This window comes from Entelurus aequoreus, linkage group LG09 (genome assembly GCF_033978785.1).
Source record: "Entelurus aequoreus isolate RoL-2023_Sb linkage group LG09, RoL_Eaeq_v1.1, whole genome shotgun sequence".
In the NCBI taxonomy this organism is placed as follows: Eukaryota; Metazoa; Chordata; class Actinopteri; order Syngnathiformes; family Syngnathidae; genus Entelurus; species Entelurus aequoreus.
The window spans coordinates 28,535,257-28,562,017 of NC_084739.1; the positions used below are offsets into that span (position 1 = coordinate 28,535,257).

Here is a 26,761-nt window from a genome sequence, read left to right on the forward strand (position 1 = left end):
GTTTAAGTTATTTTGTACTATTAGCTTTGTTTTTCTCTCACCATTTTATGTAATAAAAGAATATAATAAACTACTTAAAATGTTGTTATTGTTAAACTGTTAATAGCACTCACCATAAATAAATTGAACATTTCCGAATTAATACATGTGATTGGTATTGTTATCAACTGATCTCACTCATGGATGATCAGTATTGGCAGCATTAAACCCTAATTGGAACATCCCTACCAATAAACTTGGTACCGGGAACAAGATAAACTAAATACATTAGGATGATGCCGCTTGCAATTGTTTAATGTTTTTGTAATTGTTTTTTTTTATACCTTTTTTATACCTTTTTTTTATACCAGAATATACCTTCATAATCCAAGAGACATTCTTGGGAAACCCTGAAAGCTTTCTCAGGTGTCTGCCAGTAGATGGCAGTATATCCTCAGCTTCTGTGGACGTGCACTTTATTGGAAGCTAATCCTGGAGGAACAAAGGTCAAATAACACAGCACATCTGACCAGGAGCGGGTCTACACACAAATATCTCTAGGGACATTTTTAAGTAGCTAGTGCAGCTACTAGATTTGCCAGAGGAAAGGCTAGAAGCCTCACTTCCACCTGAGCAAAATGAAATCAGAAGCCCTGGGATTAGTCTGTTATCCGCTGTGGCACAAAATCATTACCTCAATATAAAAACACACAAAGGTTTATGACAGGTTCGATGAATACGTGAGACAATTTAAATTTGAGTTTGAGCTGCAAGGGTCATTTAGAACCCATGCAGAAGGACATGTCGTCAAATTCCTTGTAATAAAAACAGTTATTATTATCATAGGTATTAGTAGTGTTATGTTAGTCAAGTGGTTTGAAACTCGGCTCACTCTTACACGCCGTAGACTCCAATTTAAGAGTGAGAGTTTGTCTAATGTTCAGTGGTCAGGAATTCCCTTGCTTCCCATCAGACCTGTATCCCTTTTATTGGCTTGTGTGGGATTTGGGCAGGAAACCAAAGCTAATGCCCCCTTTTCCCACATCAAACGGATGCACAGCGCCCCGAAATGTCAAGGGGTGGGAGTCCAAGGTGGGGGGTTGGGGGCAGAATAAGGGGGTTAAGGGATGGGGGTCTGAGGAGTGAGAAGCTGCGGCTGATAGGGGAAAAAGGAAAAAATGCAGCTTCAGCGCATTCGGAGCTTATCAATGTGCGCTGGATGTTGTTGCTGAGGCTGCTAAGGCGAACCAGATGTAGCACAGGTTGCTCAGTGCCACTACGTGTTAGGTACAGCCCGGGTCAACCTGAGGCGCCTTGGCAGTGGAATAAGAGGAGGTTGACGTTCATGTAAATGTGCTGCAGATGTTTCTGACTAATACTGTACAAGGTCGTCTTCCTGACTCGCAGAGCCTCCGCTTTCCCCGCCTCAGCGAACAGTGGATGGTAGCAGGGGCGTTACATCCTGACCATGTTTTCTGGGTTCTCGTTGGTCGCCATTGGCTTTCTTCGTTTGCCAGCAGCAGTGTTTATAGGATTGTGTCTCATTTACCCCAGTGTTAATTTATTCCCATAAAGACAGCCATGACACATCGTCTCCACTGGCCTGCGAGTGTGTGTGTGCAAGTGCTGCTCTGCTTTTCTCCTCCATGCCGCGTTCATGTTTGCCGGGAAGCATTTTTTTCTTACACTGCGTCGTGTTGTGGTTTTGAGAAACTTCTCACCAAACTCTAACACTTCCGGAGGTATGACATAATGGTGATCTGCGTCAGTCTTCATTTTCCCATGTCTGTGCCAAAGTAGCTCCAATTTGCCAGGTTCCTGAGGATTTGTTTGGCAACCAGCACATCCCATTGGGACTACAGACGGCCGCATTTATTTTTTATTGTGAAATCATTTAAAATACTGCTGAGTGACCTGTGACCAACTGATGAGCAAAAAGTGGTATTAGAACCCCCCGGCAGCCTGGTACTGTTTGCACCACGTAGTCTGCACGATCCGCTGGCTCTTAACGAGGGAGAACGAGGCTGAAATGAGGCGTTTCTGCGGCCAAGGTTTTATTCCCACAGCCCACTGGTTTGCATTACAACACACAAAAGGCCAAACGTGACTCAACTTTCAGAGAGAGCTGTTCGTGTGTGTTCTGCAAAGATAATGTAGGATGCAAAGCTTTTTCAAGCCTGTATGTTGCTATAGGAGATTACACGTGCTGTTATACTTCCAAGCTGGAGTTCCCCTGCACTACATCAAGCATTCATTGTTGCACCCTCAGGACAACCCTCTGACAGATGTTAGACAAGCCTGCGCGTTACGTATCAAGCGAAACGTAGGATTTGTATCACTTTATTCTTCAGTCACAGCTCTCTCTTGTGTCATAAATTTGTAAAACAACAAGCAATGGAATGGAATAGTGAATTTAAATTGGTGTGAGTATGTCAAGCGTATCCAGAGATTACACTGAGGTATACTGTTTGCTAGTCTACAACAGTGGTCCCCAACCAGCGGGCCGCGCAAGAAATAAAAAAATAAAAAAAATATTGTTATTATTTTATTTTTTAAAAATTAAATTAACATAAAAAACACAATATATACATTATATATCAATATAGATCAATACAGTCTGCAGGGATACAGTCTGTAAGCACACATGATTGTATTTCTTTATGAAAAAAAAAATAATAATAATAATATAACAATTCCTCCCCCCCCGGTCCCCGTGGGACAGATTTTCAAGCGTTGACCGTCCGCAGCTACAAAAAGGTTGGGGACCACTGGTCTACAATACTTTATAGAGGAAAAAGTCACCAATACATGATACATGAAGACATAGGGCTCCATCTTCAAAGATCCCAAGTAACAAGTGCTAAATAGCGTGTGCAAATTATAAAATCACATGTACTATTAGTGGGCGTATTGTGGGTGATCTCCTAAGACTGTGTGCACAATTGATAATAAGTGCAAAAGTGGCGTACACTTCCCTATTTAAATGAGGATTTTGCTGTTAGTCACCATGGAGAAAATTTCCTCCACACCTACAGTAGGGAAGAGATTCATAGGGCCCCATTCCTGGGTGGTTCCGGCGTGAGGGAAAAATTTAATCATTTTGCAACGCAGTCTGCTGAAAATAAAGGAAAGTGCCATTCTACATAGCAACTGCGGCTGTGGTCAACGTTGGAATTGCCACAAAATGCATTTTAAGATATTCAACACTTTACTGCCGTCTGAAGTTAAAGTTAAGGTTAAAGTCCCAACGATAGTCACACACACACTAGGTGTGGTGAAATTATCCTCTGCATTTGACCCCTCCCTTTATTCACCCCCTGGGAGGTGAGGGGAGCATTGAATTTTATGGTGATTTAACCCCCAATTCCAACCCTTGATGCTGAGTGCCAAGCAGGGAGGCAATGGGTCCCATTTTTATAGTCTTTGGTATGACTCGGCCGGGGTTTGAACTCACAACCTTCCAGTCTCGGGGCAGACACTCTAACCACGCGGCTACTGAGCAGGTTGGGGATAGTGCGCTCCCTCAATTTGTCACGTTCCATGCGTCAGGTAAACTGAGGCAAATGGGGCCACATGAGTCCCTATCCGACTGTATTGCATTAAATGTGGTGTTTTGCTGTGTTGTGGCAGCATCAATTCCGGTCCTTCAACACACGCTATTTCTTCGGAATCAAAATATATATTCATATATTACACATAGCCTATTATTTGCACACTATTGACGAGTGATGCAAACGAAAATTTGGCGTCGAAAATAGACTTTGCTCACTGAAACCGGATGTTGTGCTAAAGTATCCACTTCCACTGGCGGGCTGTTTCTTTGCTCACGCACACGAATGACACAATTTGCCCAAAGTCACATAGAGGTCGTTGCCTTTAGACCGAAGTCACATTTTAATTTATCAGATTCCAATCGGATATAGACTACCTCCTGATGTGGCCTGAATCTGATGCGAAAAGATCAGATTTGAAGCACCCTAATTTGGTTTGCAGTGCAAACAAGGCCATAGTATGGGACAGCACAGCAAAAAAACTACTGTGAGAGACGGTGGCGCTAACTGCGATGGGGTCAAAGATCACATACTAAAAAACATTGAAAAGTAAAACCCATATTTAGAGCTACAAATGAACTGTCTTCTGTTGTTTCTTTTTGTTGTTTTAATGCCAGAGTTAAAACTGAGTGCTTTCTTGCTATGGTTGCCTAAAGACTCTTCACTAGTTCATTTGCTCTACGCTATTTTGAAAAAGAGTATCTATAGCGGTCTGATTACTTGCTAAATATAGCAAGAAAGTCAACACTTATTCTTCCTGCTCGCTTTCCTTATTCTCTGGCAGACAAGGTAGGCTATAACTTGTTTATGCGGGAAAACTATTGGCGGTCAAAATTGATTTGTGGCAGTAGAGAAAACAAAATGCTCATATATACCCACTATCTTTATATGCTTTCTCTTTTTTACTCCCTCTGTTTGTGCTCATCCATCATGCCCCTTTTCATCAGATAGCCATTACCCTGCGCAGTGATGGGGTTTCCATGGTGATCACATCTCTCTCTGTTTGCTGGGGATTAGGGTTAACCATGTGCTGCAGGATCAGAGGGGGTTGATGGGAGGTGAGGGTGGGAGTCGGCTGACGGAGCACAATAATCTGGGCCCTAGGTAGCTGGAGCAGAAGGTCACTCAGTTCTTCTTCTGTAGAGTTGACCACTGGTGCCCCGTTCACTTCCACAAGCCTACGGAAGACATTGTTGAGACAGGCAGTTAAAAGAAAAGCAATATGAAAAACAATTCAGAGCATGAATCACTCCACAAATTCCCCTATTAGTTTTTGTTACCCTGGGAAATGTATTTTGGCTAAGATGCTGCAATCAAAGCCTGTGCAGCATCTGTGGTTTTGTCTCTGCACTGTCATGATGACGTCTCGGACATGAGAATTCATTTTGCTGTTCAAAGTAGAACCTTTTTTTCCCCCAAATGACACCATTGTTGCTTCCATTAAAATGTTAAAAGCTGTCGTTTTTACCAAAGCATTTGTGTTAAATGTTCAGCATGTCAGAGCAAAAACAGCAATGGTGGGTCGTACGCTTGCCCGAACAATGTTTCCAACAAAGTTTAAACAAATTTACTCTATCAACACAACGTCCAGCATTACTTACGTACTGTAAATGCTCTAATTATAGCATGTATTTACTGAAACCCCAAAGAGGAGGGTGCTTTAATTGGAAGCAGACAAGCTAGAGAGAAAACTAATGATACACAACTTTATGTTTTACCTTTAACAATGAATTAGAAACTTGGCTCTCCAAGTACTACAACAATGACCTACATCAAATACAGTACCACAGTAGGTCTAAGCATTCATTGAAAACAAGGCAGAGGTTTTATTTATCATGTATATTTTATATTTTTGGCCATTGTAACCTTACACACAGTTTAAACAGTAACACTGTGTTTGAAAATAGAAAAATAAAACATTGTACTTTAATCAAGTGATTATTTGCTGTACCACTAGATGGAGCACACATACCACTAGTGGTACTTTTACTACGGGTTTGAGAATCGCTGTACTAAAGGTTTCCGTGTATTTAAACAAGGGCTGTCAAGTTATTATTATGGGTTATACTTGTATAGCGCTTTTCTACCTTCAAGGTACTCAAAGCGCTTTGACAGTATATCCACATTCACCCATTCACACACACATTCACACACTGATGGAGGGAGCTGCCATGCAAGGCGCTAACCAGCACCCATATTGAGCAAGGGTGAAGTGTCTTGCTCAAGGACACAACGGACGTGACTAGGATGGTAGAAGGTGGGGATCAAGTGATAATTTTTTTTCATCAGATTAATCACACTCTTGAACTGCTATAATCATGATTAATCACAGGTTATTATTTACTTGCATGAAGAAAATTTGCTGAAGAAAATACCCCAATATTTGGGTAGAAATGCAATTTGGTAATCAGAATGTCATACAGGAATGTTTTTTAAATGTTTTACTGAACTGCAAGTCTTTGATTTGCTCAGAACGTAGCATATGCGCAGGAAGGAATGCTTTTGGTCTTTTGTGGTGTAAAAAATAAAATGTCCATTAACAAATGTTTACAATATAATAGAATCATTTATACACCGTATCGAATCTGCAATGATTTACAAATCATTGTATTCTGGTTTTATTCACGATTTACCAATGTGCCAACTTCACTGGTTTTGGGTTTGTATGAGTGCACGTGTGTTACTGTGTATGTTGTTTGAGTGTTATTAGTACAACTGTGTTATTTAGGACATTTCATATTGCTACTATTTTTTTTTTGTGCTACTATTTTTTTTTCATTTAGTAACACCTGTACTCTGAGTGTTAAGGCTAAGCATACTTTTAGACCCATGTAGCTAAGTAACTTACATCAAAGCTACAAGCTACAAAGAGAGAAAATAGACAGCGAATCCAGGCCCCGCCCAAAAATACAGAGAAAATACAATGAACTGGATGAATGAGAACATCCATACATACAGAAAAAATCCATGATGATTGGTTGATGTCTATATGATGAGTCACAATTGGCTAAGGTTAGGGCGAAACCTTATAGACTGGCCAATCAGAGGCAAAATAAAGCAGGTCATCGAAACTGGTAAGCAAAATCCTAACAATCAAGCACATGACGATGAGGGTGTCAGAGACAGAGGGACGCTTCAAGCTGACGACTAAAAAAATAAACATACTTGAGAATGGCAGAGGGATTCTCTGCTGCAGATTATATATTTTCTTTAGTGACGAACACAACGTCCAGGAAACTCACAATAATGCGTGTCTTTAGCCATATTTAGACAAAAGTGTGTTTAGAGAAAACAATGCCCCAAACCTTAGTTTTTAGTTGTTTTAGTTGCAAACCAAAATCATAACTGCTCTCGTCATCTAAGACATCCAACCCAAATTTAGGAACACACATTAAGGTGAGTTTTACTGCACATAAGTATTACCAACTATTCCCAAACCCACAAGTTTGTTTGTCAAGATTTAGATAGATGCTGTTGTTTTACTGTAGGTAGGGAGAATGAATAACATTATAGGGATGGGCCAAAGAAAAGGCAAACTAAATAAATACATACATTGGGGTGCAGTGACCCTTAGAGGTAGTTGTAGAGTGTCCCCAGCTAAATGACAGATAGTTAATAGTAATGGACCCTTATTGAATACATTTGTACACTCTCAGTTACATTAACATTGGTATTATACATGTGGGCACATACAAACTGTAGATAGAAATGCCATTAAATCTAGCTTTGATGTCACGAGCTACTTTTGCCATGTAGCTTCTAGTATAGCTTGCTACAATTCCCTGGGAATAGCTTCCTCTGGAGCTTAGCTACATATAATCGAGAGTAACTTGTAGCTTAATTAGCTTACTACATTTTGCAAGTAGCGGCATCACTGGTCATAGGTCCCTACCTGTCATCCACACACAGTTGCGAGCTGTCCACCCTGACCACCACCAAGCCACTGCCTTCAGCGTACCGGCACGTGAAGCCATAGTAGCCGTCAGGTCCACGGCTCTCCTGCACCAAAAGTAGCATGGCAGGAGACTGCGGAGACACCAGCTGGCTTAGGTTACCGATGGTCACGTTCTTTCTCTGGTCTTTCTCCTTTATAGAGAAAAAAAGACTGAGTTCACATTGTGGACACACAAAATGACAAATATGACAAGAGCTGTACAAAATTAATGAATGATGACTTTTCATAATATAATTAACCAGCGTGTTTATTATTAGAGTTGTAATTTGCAGTGTTGTGGGACTGCATTTCATTATACTGAGAGGTGCTCTTAATATTTTAGTTAAAGGGGAACTGCACTTTTTTGGGAATTTTGCTTATCGTTCACAATCATTATGAAAGACATGACGATAGATGGATTTTTTAATGCATTATAAATATTAAATAAACGTAAATAAAAGTCAGCTTACAGCGGAACCAATGGGAGCTCCACTATTTCGCCCATAAAATCCAATAAATAACCATTAAAAAGCGCCAACAATACTCCATTTACATTTTGTGACTTGAGTATTAAAAGTATTGGGGATTTTTACGGATGGGTCACATATTACTGCGTGGATCGTTCTCCCAGGATGCAGACGAAAACTCCGGAGGCGATATGCAGATAGGACAATGATTTATTCTCATAAGTCATACAAAAATACAGGAAACAAACAAAAGAGATGCGTGTCGATCGCACGGGGAGCTAAGGGAAAAACTTGGCAGAGGAGTCTTGAGCAAGGAAACAAGAAATCTTCCAACGTAACTGTTGCTTACAGCAAACAAGGAAACCAGACTGAGTGTGGCGCACAACGTGAATAAGTAGCTCTCTGATTAGTGCCCGGCAGCAGGTGAGTGCGCCGAACACTAATCAGAGGCAGGTGAAACCAGTCTGCACCCATTGCAACCAAAACACAAACCCATGGGTGCTCAAAACAGGAAGTGAGGGAATTGAAAACTAAACAAATATGATCCGGGCAGCGGATCATGACAGTGATATTGTTATTATAAGCGCTAACGCAGACAAACTATTTATGGCGGCGCCGTGTTTACAACCCTATGTTTACATCATCGTGTGGTCTGCTGCTTCCTTGCTTCTTTGCTCCTTGTAGATCATAAATCATGCCTCTCGCCTGAAAAGTAGATGGCTGAAGATATAATCCGATAAGTTGCGACACTTTGACAGCCATTTACTACCCGAAACTGACAAGGACGACACAAAAAGACGCTTGGTCCCCCCCACCCCTTTTCTTCGTGAGGATTAGGAGTCATTCTTCACCTAAATGGGATTCTTCAAAAAAACTATGTGCGATATCGTGTAGTTCGGCACCACTTCAAAGTGCAACCATAATAAATAAACCTGACAGGGACAATAATTTGCATTATAGACAGATGCTTATATTATTTATATAAAGCACGCAAGTGTGTCCTTAACCTGACAATTTGATCCATATGGTCAAAAACGAAGTGCCTAAACAAGACAGTTATTCCAATCTGTGCACATGCTTTAAATGCAGATTTCATCGCATCATCACATGTAAACATTATTGAGAAGTTGCGGCTTATGTCTATGAAAAATTATTACCTCGAAGTGATACGTAACCCTATTTTCTAGCAAGCAAATAATTACAGATACCACTTTGGCGAGTTGCCCGGAAGATAAGAGCATGTGTGCGTCAAAAGCCTGCAGACCAGCAAGACGTGAATGATTAGTTTTTTGAGGAGATCACGCCACAAGTAGCTTGTGGGGATCAGAAATAACTTGTGAGTCTGACCACTGAATTCTTCAGTTCCCTTATCCAGCCTCTTGGCATCCGTCAGGCGTGTGAATATTTTGCAGCAATTGATGTCGCCTCGCCGGGATCTGGGGTCAGAACTAAGGCTTCTCTTGCCTCAGACAAGAGAGCCAGACAAGAAATATTCACAGAAATGCATCTGAAGCTCCTTGAAAAGCAAACGCTAATGTGCATCATATTGTCTTAGTTTGTTGGAAGCAGGCCAAAAGAGGGAAGGATGATCCCCATGTTTATCCACATGATTTCATCAAAACTTAACCCAGCCAGGACAGCCTAGAGGCTGCATACTTTGAAAATGCAATGAGATGAGGTTAAAATATTAAAGAAGATAATTACTGAAGAGAAATGGGAGCATTAGCTAAATACATTTCTACTTAAGCAAACACAATGTAATAGTGTTCCTCTGCCATCAGCAGAGAACAGACTTTGTTTGATCCAGTATGACAAATCAATCTCTAACAGGCCAGACAAAATGATAACAGATGTGAGATGATGTTCACCAATTCAGCCAGTCTCACATGGGGCAGAAAAGGAATAACACATTGACTACGTTTCCATGCACTAAATTAGTCTGATGTGTTAAATAGTTAGTTTTTTTGTATTTTCACACCTAAGTCTCTGTGTCCATGCACACTCTAAGGCAACTATTGGTCATGTAGGATAGGATAGGATAGGATATAACGTATTTTCCGGACTATAAGGCGCCCTTAAAATCATTTTTTTTCCTCAAAACTCAACAGTGCGCCTTAGAACCCGGTGCGCCCAATGTACGGAATAATTCAGTTTTTTCTTACCGACCTCAAAGCAATTTTATTTGGTACATGGTGTAATGATAAGTGTGACCAGTAGATGGCAGTCAAAACATAAGAGATACGTGTAGACTGCAATGTGATGGCAATATGACTCAAGTAAACAACACCAACATTTTATATGTTTCATTGAAACTGGTTGTCATTTTTAAGCGTCCACAAATCCTTGGCTCTTACGAATCGTCCCGAATGAGACGGCTACGTTGGGTTGGTGTAGTACAGAGAAACCAGCTTTGTTTACATGGCGGTCCCATTATGGATGAGTCTAGTTGTCTCTTTTGGAGGTCATCACCATCATTGGTTACAGTAAGTGTAAATGTGCCTTTTCTATTTCAGCTCAAAAATCTATCAACATGTTTTCGTACGACTTTGGTAAGCTATGAAGCCGCATCGCTTGATGGATTGTACTGTGCTCCAACATACGAGTACTTTTATGGTGTGTGTATAAGGTAAGACATTATCTGGCGTTTTGTTTCGCAATATTATGCAAAAGCAACTTTTCTTACCTTCTGTGGTACCTGCCAATGTGTCTTTCGGGATCTGTAAAAATCCTGAAAAATTGTGTGCGTTCGCCGTCTTAGTCCGTGCCGACACCGAAGTTGATAAGCTTCTTTTTTTTTTTATGGGACAGTCATCCTCCGCTGTTGCCAATTCTAATACAAAATAGTGTAAAATTCTTACTTATATGTGTCAGTAAACTCGCCATGAAAGCGCTAAAACATACCGGTATAGTGAGTTTACATTATTCACCCAAGGAACTTCAGTTATTAAAGGGTTCCGGTCAGAGGGTTTTTCACGTGACACATTTCCGGCGTTGTTGTTTCCGGATGAGGAGATGCTGCTCCATTGTTGATTTAAGTCAAATCTGAATGTCATTAAAACAGTTAGCTCCATCTTTTGACACTTCTTCCACTCCCGTCCTTGCACGCTACACCGCTACAACAAAGATGACGGGGAGAAGACGCTGCCGAAGGTGAGCCACGTAAATAAGACCGCCCACAAAACGGCGCATCCGAAAGTGACTGTCAGAAAGCGGCTTGAAGATGATCTGTAAAACTTAATCTATGCAACATTTTGACCAAAAAAACACCATTACATGTTATGTAGACCACAAGGAAGTGTTTTCAATTTAGAAAAAAATAAATAAATACGACTCCTTTAATGCGCCCTATAAGCGCCTTATATATGAAAAAAGATAAAAAAATAGACCATTAATCGGCAGTGCGCCTTATAATCCAGTGCGCCCTATGGTCCGGAAAATACGGTACTTTATTTATCTCACATTGGGGATAAATGAAAAAAATATATATTTTAGCGCGGATAAATATATTGCTTTTGCGGTTAACCTATATGTCACACCAGGCATTTGTGGCTCCTTACAAGTCAAAAGCCGAGCTCTGTGGTACATGATGTCCGCTGTAATATTGGCACAAATATCACGTTGACAATGGCTATGCTGATGTTAAATCGCAGACAACATAAAAAATTATCTTATTTGCAGCTACGAACATGACACCACTACCAAGAATATATCGGAGCGGATGCCGGTCCGAAGCAAAAACCGGCAGAAGAGAGTTGTTTTGAAGGAATTTTCACACGGAGAATCATGGAAACAAAACTTACGAATGTCTTGGAGTTCATTCATTATGCTCTGTGGTTGATGGAAGGAGTTTTAAATTAGAAGGAAAATACCGTTTTGCCCAGGCTCATACTGTTCCAGATGAAGGTTGCTATTTTTTTGGACAAGCTTGCCAGGTGTGTGGAATACAGAGTTATTGTTAATCTGTTTGGAGTGCACAAATGCGGCGTGAAGATGTTTGTAAACGCTTTAATATTCGCTTTTAATATACCTGCTTCATTCTGTTTTATCTCATTCGTATTTCGTTAGGGAGTCCGAATTAAGCAAACAATCTACATTTCCTTAGCTACCGTCTTAAATAAATCTTTTTTTTCTTTTTTTCTCCCATCGATGCACTCCAAAATGTTTTGTTATTTTAATAAACTGTCACCTATTCATTACAATAGATTATGTTTTTATTGAATGGTATCTGCTTCCGGGTTGTATCCTGTGTTATGAAGGTTCCCCTCCGGCGGCACACACCCACTCGAAATATCTTGTTTTCAATCACATAGTGTGTGTTAGTCCGACTTTTCATAAACCGAACACGATCGGATAAGGTCTTTCCATGGATTGTAGGATGCTTATTTAGAGCCGAACTAGTTTTGTAATTGTTCTAAAAAGACAATGATATCCACTTCTCCACATTTTTCTATAGGAAATAATTTACATTTTTTCCAGGCTTAAACTGTAGATATCGCAAAACATTTAAATACTCCACGGACAATACTTTGAGTAACATTTTTACATTCCTAATTTACATAGTAACAATACAACTAAAATTAATTATATTATTACTATTTGCGTTGTTGCTTTGTCGTAAATTATGTTTGCAGTCATTAGCAAGTATGCTCCTAGCTACAGCTATTTACATTAGAACTTGCTTGGTCCAATTAATTTGTGTACATAATTGACATATTATTAGGTGTATTACTAATATTGTACATTGTGCTATGTCTAGTAGTTGTTTGTATTTTAACTCCCAAGTTTTGTTTAACTTTTTTCCCAAATAATTGTGAGCGCCACACTGCACGACTTTTGGGGTATTTGCTACAACTAGCAATAATTTTGTATAAAATAGTATAAATTGTGTAGTACAGTGGTCCCCAACCTTTTTGTAGCTGCGGACCGGTCAACGCTTGAAAATTTGTCCCACGGACCGAGGGGGTGGGGTAGGGGGGGGTTATTTTTTTTTTTTTTTTTTTTTTGTATTTTTTTTTTGTCATAAAGAAATATGTGCTTACGGACTGTATCCCTGCAGACTGTATTGATCTATATTGATATATAATGTATATATTGTGTTTTTTATGTTGATTTAATTTTAAAAAAAAATTTAAAAAAAAGAATTATTTATTTATTAATTTTTTTTACATTTCTTGTGCGGACCGGTACCAATCGGTCCACGGACCGGTACCGGTCCACGGACCGGTACCGGGCCGCGGCCCGGTGGTTGGGGACCACTGGTGTAGTACACAGTATAAATAATTTGATTGTTGATTGTTGGCGACAACCAAAACTGTCAGCAGGTAAGAGAACATCTTAAGTCAAAAGTATTAGAACTGGTGCTGTCAAATGATTATTTTTTAACTAATCACACTTTTGAATGTGGATTAAATAAGATAAATTGCAATGTTTAAAAAAACTTTGAAAAAAGACCCCAATATTTGTACACAAATGCAATTTTAATGTCGGAATGTCACCCAGGAACATTTTTAAAATGTTTTACTGAAATGTACGTCATTTATTTGCTCAAAACTTGTTAACAGTTGTATATAAAGTCCAGTCAGGATGTATTTTGAAGTGAAATATGAATTGAGCACACCAGTTGGAGTCTCCTTATTCATCAGTGTTGTATGCATTGACATGATGACCGCCCATATCAACTAATATTTTCAGATAACCATTCGCAGTTAAGATAAAATTGTATGTAAGGTCAAAATAAATGGTGTGTATACATGATTAATGCACTTTTTTTGTGATTAGTGACATGAGTTAACTTGTTGTTTTCGTCAGCCCTAATTCGGACGTATGAAATTTGCTAAAAATGTGATTGTTATTTTTTCAAAAGGGAACACGGGGTATGTACAGGTTCACTCTTCAGGTCAAGACAAGCAAAGATATTGCTCTCTCGGTTTCCCCCTCTTCAAAAGTATGTCTGAAGTTTTTAAGTTGTCCAAGCTAAGACGCTTGTTTAAAGTCATTTCCGCTATTTGTTGTGTTTCCCCTGCGCCCCTTCGCACTCTTCGCTCTGTTTCTCTTTCCCTCCCCTCTCGGCTGCTTTATTGATGCTCGCCAGTTGGAAGAGATCTTGGAGATTAGACGGCCAATGATGAAATATTTCCTTATTGTCTGCAATGCAGGACGGCCTACGAGACCAAATACAGGGCGGTCTGCTCCTTATTAGAGCAGTGGCTCCATCAGTTCCCAGACTGCTCCTCAGTCCTGACCTGTGTGTTAACTCTGATTAGGTCATATGATAAACATTAACGCTGCTGCTTTTCCCACAAGCTTGCCACCTAAAAAAGTGTGGCCCTGGGGCAGCAACGTGACACGGGGCACCATTCAAAGCCGAAGCGGCGTGTGTCCTTTCATGGCACCTCGTTAGGCCTTCTCCAGCGGAATAAAAGGCTGACATTAAAAAAGAAGTGAGCTCCTCCGGGGATGGATGGAGATAGTTTTACACATCCTGGCCCATTTCTCCATTGCACTCTCCCAGTGTCTTTTGTCGCGCACATTCCATTGTTGGTATGGTCACAGGCTCTCGGGTGTCAGTGCTAAAATACTATTTTCTCAGAAGGAGTGCGCGTCCATCCAGCCTAGTGTGCCCTTTCTCTAAAAAAAGGTGCACAGCTTTACACAACAGTGGAGGGAAGTTATTTTTCAGCATTGTTTTGTCTCTCACAAGAACAGTGGGGACAGGATCAAAGATGATGGACATAATAGGGCAAAAGACTGACCCTCTGGGTCAGGCCCTGACAGCAGGAAGTCATTTATACCATCCATGTCTCAGATCTATTGTTATCTAAAGGAAAATACAAGAGATTCACATTGTTTAGCTAGATTGTACTACAACTTAGTGGTGTGTTAGTTTGTTAACAGGATACTTCCTGGTTCATGAAGGTTGACAAAGATACCAGGTATGCAAAGGTAGTGTTATTTTTAGAGATGTCCTGATTCCGATCATGGGATCAGGTCGGGGATGATATATCGGGGATGATACACTATTAACCAGATGATACACTATTAACCAGATCATGGGATCAGGTCGGGGATGATATATCGGGGATGATACACTATTAACCAGATCCACTCGACGTCCACTCCTCTCTGAGCTGCCACCTTACCGTGGTAGAGGAGTTTGCGTGTCCCAATGATCCTAGGAGCTATGTTGTCCGGGGGCTTTATTCCCCCTGGTAGGGTCTCCCAAGACAAACTGGTCCTAGGTGAGGGATCAGACAAAGAGCAGCTCGAAGACCTCAATGAAAAATAAAACCTATGGACCCAGATTTCCCTCGCCCAGACGCGGGTCACCGGGGCCCCCCTCTGGAGCCAGGCCCGGAGGTGGGGCACGATGGCAAGCGCCTGGTGGCCGGGCCTGTCCCCATGGGGCCCGGCCGGGCACAGCCCGAAGAGGCAACGTGGGTTCCCCCTCCAATGGGCTCACCACCCATAGCAGGTGTCATAGAGGTCGGGTGCGATGTGAGCTGGGCGGCAGCCGAAGGCAGGGCACTTGGCGGTCCGATCCTCGGCTACAGAAGCTAGCTCTTGGGACGTGGAACGTCACCTCGCTGGGGGGGAAGGAGCCTGAGCTAGTGCGCGAGGTGGAGAAGTTCCGACTAGACATAGTCGGACTCACTTCGACGCACAGCAAGGGCTCTGGAACCAGTTCTCTCGAGAGGGGCTGGACTCTCTTCTACTCTGGCGTTGCCGGCAGTGAGAGGCGACGGGCTGGGGTGGTAATTCTTGTTGCCCCCCGGCTCAGAGCCTGCATGTTGGAGTTCAACCCGGTGGACGAGAGGGTAGCTTCCCTCCGCCTTCGGGTGGGGGAACGGGTCCTGACTGTGGTTTGCGCTTACGCGCCAAACCGCAGCTCAGAGTACTCACCCTTTTTGGATTCACTCGAGGGAGTACTTGAGAGTGCTCCCCCGGGTGATTCCCTCGTTCTACTGGGGGACTTCAATGCTCATGTTGGCAGCGACAGTGAAACCTGTAGAGGCGTGATTGGGAAGAATGGCTGCCCGGATCTGAACCCGAGCGGTGTTTTGTTATTGGACTTTTGTGCCCGTCACAGATTGTCCATAACAAACACCATGTTCAAACATAAGGGTGTTCATATGTGCACTTGGCACCAGGACACCCTAGGCCGCAGTTCCATGATCGACTTTGTAGTTGTGTCGTCGGATTTGCGGCCTCATGTTTTGGACACTCGGGTGAAGAGAGGGGCAGAGCTTTCTACCGATCACCACCTGGTGGTGAGTTGGCTGCGATGGTGGGGGAGGATGCCGGACAGACCTGGCAGGCCCAAACGCATTGTGAGGGTTTGCTGGGAACGTCTGGCAGAGTCTCCTGTCAGAGAGAGTTTCAATTCCCACCTCCGGAAGAACTTTGAACATGTCACGAGGGAGGTGCTGGACATTGAGTCCGAATGGACCATGTTCCGCACCTCTATTGTCGAGGCGGCTGATTGGAGCTGTGGCCGCAAGGTAGTTGGTGCCTGTCGTGGCGGTAATCCTAGAACCCGTTGGTGGACACCGGTGGTGAGGGATGCCGTCAAGCTGAAGAAGGAGTCCTATCGGGTTCTTTTGGCTCATAGGACTCCTGAGGCAGCGGACAGGTACCGACAGGCCAAGCGGTGTGCGGCTTCAGCGGTCGCGGAGGCAAAAACTCGGACATGGGAAGAGTTCGGGGAAGCCATGGAAAACGACTTCCGGACGGCTTCGAAGCGATTCTGGACCACTATCCGCCGCCTCAGGAAGGGGAAGCAGTGCACTATCAACACCGTGTATGGTGAGGATAGTGTTCTGCTGACCTCGACTGCGGATGTTGTGGATCGGTGGAGGGAATACTTCGAAGACCTCCTCAATCCCACCAACACGTCTTCCTATGAGGAAGCAGTGCCTGGGAAATCTGTGGTGGGCTCTCCTATTTCTGGGGCTGAGGTTGCTGAGGTAGTTAAAAAGCTCCTCGGTGGCAAGGCCCCGGGGGTGGATGAGATCCGCCCGGAGTTCCTTAAGGCTCTGGATGCTGTGGGGCTGTCTTGGTTGACAAGACTCTGCAGCATCGCGTGGACATCGGGGGCGGTACCTCTGGATTGGCAGACCGGGGTGGTGGTTCCTCTCTTTAAGAAGGGGAACCGGAGGGTGTGTTCTAACTATCGTGGGATCACACTCCTCAGCCTTCCCGGTAAGGTCTATTCAGGTGTACTGGAGAGGAGGCTACGCTGGATAGTCGAACCTCGGATTCAGGAGGAACAGTATGGTTTTCGTCCTGGTCGTGGAACTGTGGACCAGCTCTATACTCTCGGCAGGGTCCTTGAGGGTGCATGGGAGTTTGCCCAACCAGTCTACATGTGTTTTGTGGACTTGGAGAAGGCATTCGACCGTGTCCCTCGGGAAGTCCTGTGGGGAGTGCTCAGAGAGTATGGGGTATCGGACTGTCTGATTGTGGCGGTCCGCTCCCTGTATGATCAGTGCCAGAGTTTGGTCCGCATTGCCGGCAGTAAGTCGGACACGTTTCCAGTGAGAGTTGGACTCCGCCAAGGCTGCCCTTTGTCACCGATTCTGTTCATAACTTTTATGGACAGAATTTCTAGGCGCAGTCAAGGCGTTGAGGGGATCTGGTTTGGTGGCTGCAGGATTAGGTATCTGCTTTTTGCAGATGATGTGGTCCAGATGGCTTCATCTGGCCAGGATCTTCAGCTCTCGCTGGATCGGTTCGCAGCTGAGTGTGAAGCGACTGGGATGAGAATCAGCACCTCCAAGTCCGAATCCATGGTTCTCGCCCGGAAAAGGGTGGAGTGCCACCTCCGGGTTGCGGAGGAGACCATGCCCCAAGTGGAGGAGTTCAAGTACCTCGGAGTCTTGTTCCCGAGTGAGGGAAGAGTGGATCGTGAGATCGACAGGCGGATCGGTGCGGCGTCTTCAGTAATGCGGACGCTGTATCGATCCGTTGTGGTGAAGAAGGAGCTGAGCCGGAAGGCAAAGCTCTCAATTTACCGGTCGATCTACGTTCCCATCCTCACCTATGGTCATGAGCTTTGGGTTATGACCGAAAGGACAAGATCACGGGTACAAGCGGCCGAAATGAGCTTCCTCCGCCGGGTGGCGGGGCTCTCCCTTAGAGATAGGGTGAGAAGCTCTGCCATCCGGGGGGAGCTCAAAGTAAAGCCGCTGCTCCTCCACATCGAGAGGAGCCAGATGAGGTGGCTCGGGCATCTGGTCAGGATGCCACCCGAACGCCTCCCTAGGGAGGTGTTTAGGGCACGTCCGACCGGTAGGAGGCCACGGGGAAGACCCAGGACACGTTGGAAAGACTATGTCTCCCGGCTGGCCTGGGAACGCCTCGGGATCCCCCGGGAGGAGCTGGACGAAGTGGCTGGGGAGAGGGAAGTCTGGGCTTCCCTGCTTAAGCTGCTGCCCCCGCGACCCGACCTCGGATAAGCGGAAGAAGATGGATGGATGGATGGCACTCAACGTCCATTGCACCGGTCGCCCACAGAACTTTCCTCCAGAAAGTCGTATATTTGTCCATATGATGTCAGATGAAACAAAAATTGAGCTGTTTGGCCACAATACCCAGCAATATGTTTGGAGGAGAAAAGGTGAGGCCTTTAATCCCAGGAACACCATGCCCACTGTCAAGCATGGTTGTGGTAGTATTATGCTCTGGGCCTGTTTTGCTGCCAATGGAACTGGTGCTTTAAATGGGACAATGAGAAAGGAGGATTACCTCCACATTCTTCAGGACAACCTACAATCATCAGCCCGGAGGTTGGGTCTTGGGCGCAGTTGGGTGTTCCGGCAGGACAATGACCCCAAACACACGTCCAAAGTGGTAAAGGAATGGCTAAATCAGGCTAGAATGAAGGTTTTAGAATGGCCTTCCCAAAGTCCTGACTTAAACGTGTGGACAATGCTCAAGAAACAAATCCATGTCAGAAAACCAACACATTTAGCTGAACTGCAATTTGTCTAGAGGAGTGGTCAAAAATTCAACCAGAATCTTGCCAGAAGCTTGTGGATGGCTACCAAAAGTGCCTTATTTGGTTACATGGGACATGTAATCAAATATTAACATTGCTGTATGTATACTTTTAACCCAGCAGATTTGGTCACATTTTCAGTAGACCCATAACAAATTCATAAAAGAACCAAACATCATGAATTTGTTTTGTGACCAGCAAGTATGTGCTCCAATCACTCTATCACCAGAAAATATGAGTTGTAGAAATGATTGTAAACTCAAGACAGCCATGACATTATGTTCTTTACAAGTGTATGTAAACTTTTGATCCCGACTGTAAATAAACTTTGATCAATTGATTGATTTGCCTTTTTTGAATGATCAGAGATAGGCCGATGAGTTGCCGAGCCCAGCCAATCTTTACCACAGCTGTGTTGGTGCCAGAGAGACACAATTACATTTTTATATTCATTGTTACACACATGCATGAGTTGCATGAATTCCAGGAGGGTGCGTGTCTTGCCAGAACACCGGCTCGAATTTGAGAGCAATCTCCAACGAACGTGTTGTCTATCCACAGCTTCAAAAATACCAATCCTCACCACCATGGCCAAAAAAATATATATATTTCTTCCAAGTAGCTTCATCACTAGAGGACTAGAGGAAAATGAATGGCTACGCATACTACACACACACACTAGGCAGGACAACACAAGAAGCTAACCGCTAAAGCTTGAATGTACAGTAAAGTAGAGAGGATTGATCCAGATGTTGACACTACTGATACCTAGTTTAGTATCAGTATGTAAATGGTACTAAAGTGATAATGTTATAATGTAATACTGTTTTCCCATTATTTGGTTCAATTTTGTTGGCCTTTACAAACTCAGGGAGTAAGCCTATGGACACATGAAGGCTTTGAGGGCAAAACCCAAATGATTTAAATGAGAGCCAATAGTAGTTTTTGCTTTTGTTTAGTTATTGTGCAGTAGCTACTTTTTTTTTTCAATACATCATTCGATTTTTTTCAACAATACTAGCAAATTTTAAATCTAATAAGATAAGCTTTATAAAAATGTGTTTTTATGTTTACTTTAGTTACTTGCTGTAAAACAATTCCAATTATATCATCTATAGTCAAAGTATAAGCTGAGCACTTGATCTGAGGCCAACAAATTCTGATTGGGGTTGAAGCTAAAAAGGTTAACCAGGACATCCCTAGTTATTCGTAATGCATATTAACAAAGACTGCAAACATTTGTTAAAATACTTGCAGCTTTATGCAGATCCTCATCAAACGGGTCCTTTTTAGCCACCCAATGCCAGCTCTCCACAAAGTATGTGAAGTTTCAGGAATGGTGCTAAACTGGTGCAAGAATCACTTTACTGCACACTGGGAGCCAGAGAACATTTACATGGGGCCAAAATCTCAGTCTCTCAAATGTAAAAAAAAAACACATTTCTTTATCCACCCAAAATTGGTACATGTATGAACCCTTCTCAAAGGTTTGTGTAGATTTTCTGAGAACAAACCACCACAACTTTGCATAACTGAACCTAATTTAGTAAAGATGCCAGTATATTTTTAGCAATCCACACATTCTTATACCCAGACAAAACAGACTTCCCACATACCAACTGAGTGTGTTTCTCATGCTATCAACCAAACTCATAACAGTGACTGTTTTTATGACAATCCATTTGGTTTCTCAAAATAATCAGTACCTTAATGTAGCTTTCCTGCAGAGCATTTTGAAGGTGAGCCACCTGTCGGTTGAGATGCACCATAGAGATTTCTTCCTTAAACACCTGGCAGTTCAGCTTCATCTTCTCCAAAAGACGAACATCTAGCTGTCTGGATGCAAGAAAAACAAAGCAAAATCTCATTGCACCTTAGCATGTAGTGTCTATTCAAGGCATGGCTCATCAGTTTTCGAGCTCCAGGTGCAACTATTTTCTTGGGACATTAGTGCATCTGTCATTGTTGAATCTGTGAAAATGTGCTCTGTCATGTGACTCATCTGTCCTGCTGAATAGTGTTGACATTTGTAGATAAGAAAAGCCAGTGTCAGAAGACACAATTAGTTGATGGCTTCCTCTGCCATTGCAAAGATAATAATGAGTTTTGATTGACTCATTTTGCCAATATTTAAATGTTTCTTGCTGTGGTTGTAGTTTGAAGTGGTCTAATGGTGTTTGCACAGCATCATACGGAGTGGTATTTCCAGTGTTTGTGTCACTAATTGTGAGAGGAAAAACACAACAAGACCAAACACGGTTAAATAAGTACCTTTTTGACAGTGGCAATATAAATCAAGCATTATTATCATGAAAGAGATTTTTTTGGGGGATGATTTTCCAGTACACCAATAACCATTTATATTCATAATATCATTAGGATACAATTTGAAAGCAAAACAAAGGTTACTTCTTCCGTTGAGCTGCAGAGTTGCTGATGTGATCTCGGAGGGTCTGAAGACTTTGCTTCTTGTCACTTAGTCGTCTGTGGAGCAGTTCCAGTTTCTGCTCCAGCTCAGCTGAGCCAAACATTTCTAAATTCGCATCTCCTTCCGAGTTCTTCAGTTCTGAGCAGAAGGCTACCAGCCCAAGGTGAAGCTCCTGCACCTACAAGTTAACAGTTTGCACAATAACTGAAGGATGAAAGATCAACATACAGTATGTGCTTTACCATCTTAGTTCAAGGGTGGAACTGACCTGCAGGATGACATTTTGTAGGGAGTCCACTTGCAGATTCAGCTCCCTGATCCGCTTCTCTTTTTGGGTTCCAATAGAGCTGTTGACCTCTGGACTGTTTTGAGAAGTGGTGCTTTTACTCTGTGTTGCAAAATAATAGATTCAGTTCATTCATTTATTTATTCAAACACCATTGTAATTTATATTTATTCGCAATATGTACAAAACTGCAATAAAACAACACCAATTTAGTTCAATAGCTCATTTAATAAGAAGAACCATGATAAACGTCCATCCATCCATTTTCTACCGCTTATTCCCTTCGGGGTCGCGGGGGGGCGCTGGAGCCTATCTCAGCTACAATCGGGCGGAAGGCGGGGTACACCCTGGACAAGTCGCCACCTCATCGCAGGGCCCCATGTTAAACGTTCTAAATGTATTTTATCCATCCATTCCTTTTCTAGATAATCTTACTTATCTCACCTTATGAAATATAACTTACTTCACTAATTATTATGTATTTATTTGTCTTGTTGTTACTTATGGTGTATATTGTGAATAAATTGAGAACAGGAAGTGAACAAAAGTTTTAGCAAATGCTATGTAAAGGAAAAGGGGTAGGATTAAATAAGCTATGCTTCTTCCTACTCCTTTTCGAACATGTTGAATAGAGAAACTGAAAATTGTGATGTATCATGTTGAATGCATGCATGTTCTAAATAAACACAAACTCAACTCAACTCAACTCCACATCTAACATTACAAATGATCTTTTTTCAACTGTCCATCTATTAGTTGTTTTACAGTGAATGTGTACATATTGATAAAATGTCCAGTGATACCTTTTTACACAAATGTAACTCCAGTTCCCTCTCAGATGAGGATATCAGCAGGCTCCCAATATGCTGATCCTGGGAAAGCTCAGCTGCGGAATCTAGAAATAAAAGCAGATGTGCGCATGATGTCTTCATATTGCTGTGATAAAACTCTACTGTGCTCTTTCATGTACAGTGTTTTGTACCTCTCTGCTCTTTCAATGAAAAAAGGCCTTTGTCTTCTGTCATTCCCAGCATTCTAAGACAAGAGTCCATTATTTTGGCCATTGTTGTTTCTTTTGGGGTTCTGAGGTGAACGATCCGCTCTGAGGCTGCAACACATGACAAGGCAGTAGGAAAGACTTCCTTTGTTAGCAATACTTTTGTGGTAATTTTATTTTATTGTCATATTAGAACTGAATTAACCCTGTGATGCATGAATTATGGTAAACTACTCTAGGATTTTTATTAGTCAACTTAACTTTAAAAAACACATTTTTAAAGACTTGGTGAAATGTCCACCAAGATGTACAACATGTTTTGATAAAGTATATTTTTAAGGGGAAATATTATTTTGTCAACACTATAAAATATGTTCTTACTGATCTTTAACATTTGTTCACATATATTAACATATCCCAATATTGCTTAATGTTTTGCAAAAAATATTAAACATTCTGACCTTAAAAACTTTTTTTTTAAACCTACAGGACTAACATCTAAAAAATGTCAAAACATTTCAATAAAAATGCACTTACATTCTAATAACACATATAATTGCTTTGCAACCAAAACGTTCATGCAGATGAAGTATTTTCAAAAGCACCAACGTTGCAGCAACACTATTCATGGAAGTCCAAATAGAATAACCAGAGATGCATAATGTCCAGTTTAGTGGAAATAAGGTTAATCATAATTTCCTCAAAACTCAAAATCAATTATTTTTACAAAATCTTAACAAATATATTACTCCTTATTTGTTGCTTGATATTCCCATATTTGTACACCTGCAAGGGTCTCCTAAAATAGAAGGAATGGACAGATGTCCCTCTTCGTATGTCGGTCAGCCATTTTTATAAAAAATGTTTGTACTTAAAACGGCTGACCAATGGGTGGCAGTGTATGGCAAGACACAATAGTGTCCACTGTAGTGACTGATGTGCAACTTTGACATAAAAACTCATACATAGGACAAAACATCATCTGCAATGTTAATATGACTCCACCAAAAATGTCTACAATACAGTAGGACTCTCACCATTTTCGTCAAGCTTTCATCATTCATGTGAATAATACGATACCGAATCCAAAAATGCTTGAAAAAATATCATTATAGAAAGAGTCAAATATCTGTAAGTACCCCTGCAATGTCTTACCCAATGCTGCAGAGCTATTCAAATAAATTGTTTGGGCCACATTTCCCAAAAATTAGACCGGGGGCCAGACTTCTTTTTTTCACTATTATTCTAATTTTGAGAGCCAGTATTCTCTGCAGTGGACATGTTTTGTCTCTTTATTTTGTCAGTGTAAAACATTTCAGAAAAAATAGCCTTGTTATTCAAAATACATGTGTCCACTGCAGTGGATGCTGGCCAGGGCCACTCCTGGCTAAATTGGGGCCCGAAGCTAAAATTTAATTAGATGCATATGTTGGGCCTAATTAAGAGTTATTTTGGATGCAAAAACAATGTTTTAACATATTTAGCAAATACATCTAGTTTAGGAAACTTGTACATTAGGGCTGAGTGCCACAAAGGATGTTTGTTAAGGAATATTTGCTATTCCAACCTTAACAGAGATGGAGGAAGGGGATACAGAATAAGTTGACGGTAAAATTTCACGGATAACAGGGGCCGGCGCACATATAGGGAGGGACAACCTTGCCAAGGGTAACATTAAAATGCAAGGATCTGCCATTGTGTTTACACTGGTCCAAGTAACTCTATACCACAGGATCACTTTAGTGTTTTATATTTAATTTATTGCAAAAATGTTTAAGTGTCTACTAGGTTTTGAACTGAACTCATAGGCCAGTGTGGTGTCAATCATTCATATATTTTTTCATAATTCACGTCAAATTTTAGAATTTCTTTTTTTGTGCATGTGGTGTTAAAAGCATAGACATCTTATAAGTAGACGCAGCATCGACCGCTACTGCCTACTGGCGCTGACGAGACGTGGGGCCGCCATCTTGGAGTGGTGATAAGCTCCACTCAGTGCAATTCATTTGGCAGGAGCAATGAACTGTCAGCGCATTTAATTCATCTTACCTCACTGAATACCACTGATTTTCACGCAGTTTTTTGTCATACGTGTAGCTATGATAAAGGACACATGTTTTGGCGTGTTTTATTATTCATAGTTTGCTTAACAGTAATAGAATATTCTTATATGTTATAAGTGACCAGACGTCCGAGATCAAAACTGGGAATATAATTCCAGAGAAGGGGGAAAAAAACGGTCAGCTATTTTTAAGTTGAAGAAACAATATGATTAGGTTATATATACAAGCGTATATCCTACATAAACAATGTATGAATACATTAGATATCTATATATCTTAGGGACCTATAGACTGTATCTCTGTTGCTGCAGCAGCAGAGAGTTTATTCTGTCTTGACACTTTGTATTGATATTTTGTATTAAATTCTTCCCTTGAATGATAATGTTTACAGTGATTGTTTTATATGTATTTTTTATGTATGTCGCTTTGGATAAAAGCGTCTGCCAAATACTTTAACGTAAACATATATAAACACCTGAAAGTCTTTATATCAGCTAAAACCACCAATCTGTTTCACTGGATTCAAAATAAAACCAAATTCCATCTTACCCAACAATGTTAGTATTTGAATATTATTACTTGATGACTTATTCCTGGTTACAATTATACTGCTAAGAAAGTATTGTCTTATACTTTGCCTAAAATGAGAATGCATCATAATCAGTGGCGGCTGGTGAATTTTGTTTTAAATTTAGACTTGTTTAATACTGTATAGCCACTGTCCATTTGATTGTCAAGTTAGCTAACATGTATCCCCCCCCCCCCATACTCTTGTTTAATAGCGGCTACGATTTCAGTACTATTGAAGATCTTTGCTCCTTCTCAACTCTGTGCTAATATTCTTTTCACAAAATACAACCAATAATACGTTAATGTTAAATCTTACTTGTGAAAAGTAATCCCCCAATTCCTATTTTCAACAGTCCGCTCATTTGAGCAAGAAAACGCTGAACACCATCTTTGTTTTCTACCTGTCAACTGTCAGTTTAGGCTGCTCGCCGGCTCCTCATCACCACTTCAAGATGGCGGCCAAATTGCTCGCGTCACAGCAGCCAATGCTGCGTCTACTTATAAGATGTCTATGGTTAAAAGCATACAATTTACAACCAATTTTCCCCACAGATCAGTTAAGTCTATTTTGCAACAATTTTTCCAAAATGTCAAAAGTTTACCATTGCTTACCATTTATTGTGACTTCTATCAACTGTGAATTCCGATGTGCCATGTAGTTCTGGTTATTGTGCCTGGCATTCAAAAATAAACAATAAATGAGTTGCATATCAACATGTTGGTTAGTATGATTTGCTTGCCTAGAAGCAAGTAGCTACAAGGTGGAGTGCACATTGAAGTTTTGAGGGCAGACCTGTACCTGAGCTTGAGGGATCGTCGATTCATGCTTAGGCAGTTCACCTGAGGTGAGGACTTTGATTTGATCATTGGCATGAACGTCTCGACATGATTATTCCGGAAGGAGCCTACAAAGAAGTATAGGGTTGAACACACGTCAATGATGCTGGCATGAAAGTTAGTCAACGGGCAATACGGGTGTACCAAAAGTACTGGAAGGGTGCAGCTCATTGTAAATAGCAGAGAGTAGCTTCTCCTTGTCTTCTAGTGCGTTGATGTGCAGCATGTCCAGAATGTTCACGTTGATTGACGCGATGTCTGCTCCACACAAATTTGCCTCTGCAAGAGAAACGTTGTCATGTACACCAATGCTCAAACCAGGCTTCTACTTCTTTGATTGAATACCTGAAACCAAATAAGAAAATAATGAAAACACCAAGAAAGTGTAATTGTAACCATTTTTTGTATGCAGTAATTTAAATTTGGGTGAATGCTTTAATTGCTATCATAAAACCATCACGCCTCGACTGTACTTTGAAGTAATGATTGCATTTGAATATTTGGCTCGGACAACATAAATACCCATTCATAACCCCACCCATTCAATTATGTGTTATCCTTCACACGATTGTCGTCATTTTATATCCTCTGATCGACTAGATCAGAGATGAAGCAAAACATTTGATCTGTGGTTCAGATAAAGCTAACACAGC

The 26,761-nt window shown here is 41.6% G+C and overlaps 1 protein-coding gene across 2 annotated transcripts in view; it reads right to left on the minus strand.

The window, feature by feature from the left end:
• Positions 1 to 2,232: 2,232 nt before the first annotated feature.
• LOC133656824 (uncharacterized) overlaps positions 2,233 to 26,761 on the minus strand; it is an 85,184-nt gene continuing 60,655 nt past the window's right edge. Inside the window, exons 7-16 of one of the 2 annotated variants that reach the window (XM_062057670.1) lie at positions 26,253 to 26,387; positions 26,071 to 26,176; positions 25,884 to 25,945; positions 22,624 to 22,749; positions 22,445 to 22,536; positions 21,624 to 21,743; positions 21,337 to 21,533; positions 20,634 to 20,763; positions 7,423 to 7,616; positions 2,233 to 4,708 (exon numbers count right to left, since the gene is read on the minus strand). In XM_062057670.1, the coding sequence (XP_061913654.1) occupies positions 4,474 to 4,708; positions 7,423 to 7,616; positions 20,634 to 20,763; positions 21,337 to 21,533; positions 21,624 to 21,743; positions 22,445 to 22,536; positions 22,624 to 22,749; positions 25,884 to 25,945; positions 26,071 to 26,176; positions 26,253 to 26,387 (1,397 nt within the window). In that variant the 3' untranslated portion in view covers positions 2,233 to 4,473. The remainder of the gene's footprint in view (positions 4,709 to 7,422; positions 7,617 to 20,633; positions 20,764 to 21,336; positions 21,534 to 21,623; positions 21,744 to 22,444; positions 22,537 to 22,623; positions 22,750 to 25,883; positions 25,946 to 26,070; positions 26,177 to 26,252; positions 26,388 to 26,761) is intronic. The other variant, XM_062057672.1, reaches the window with a different exon arrangement.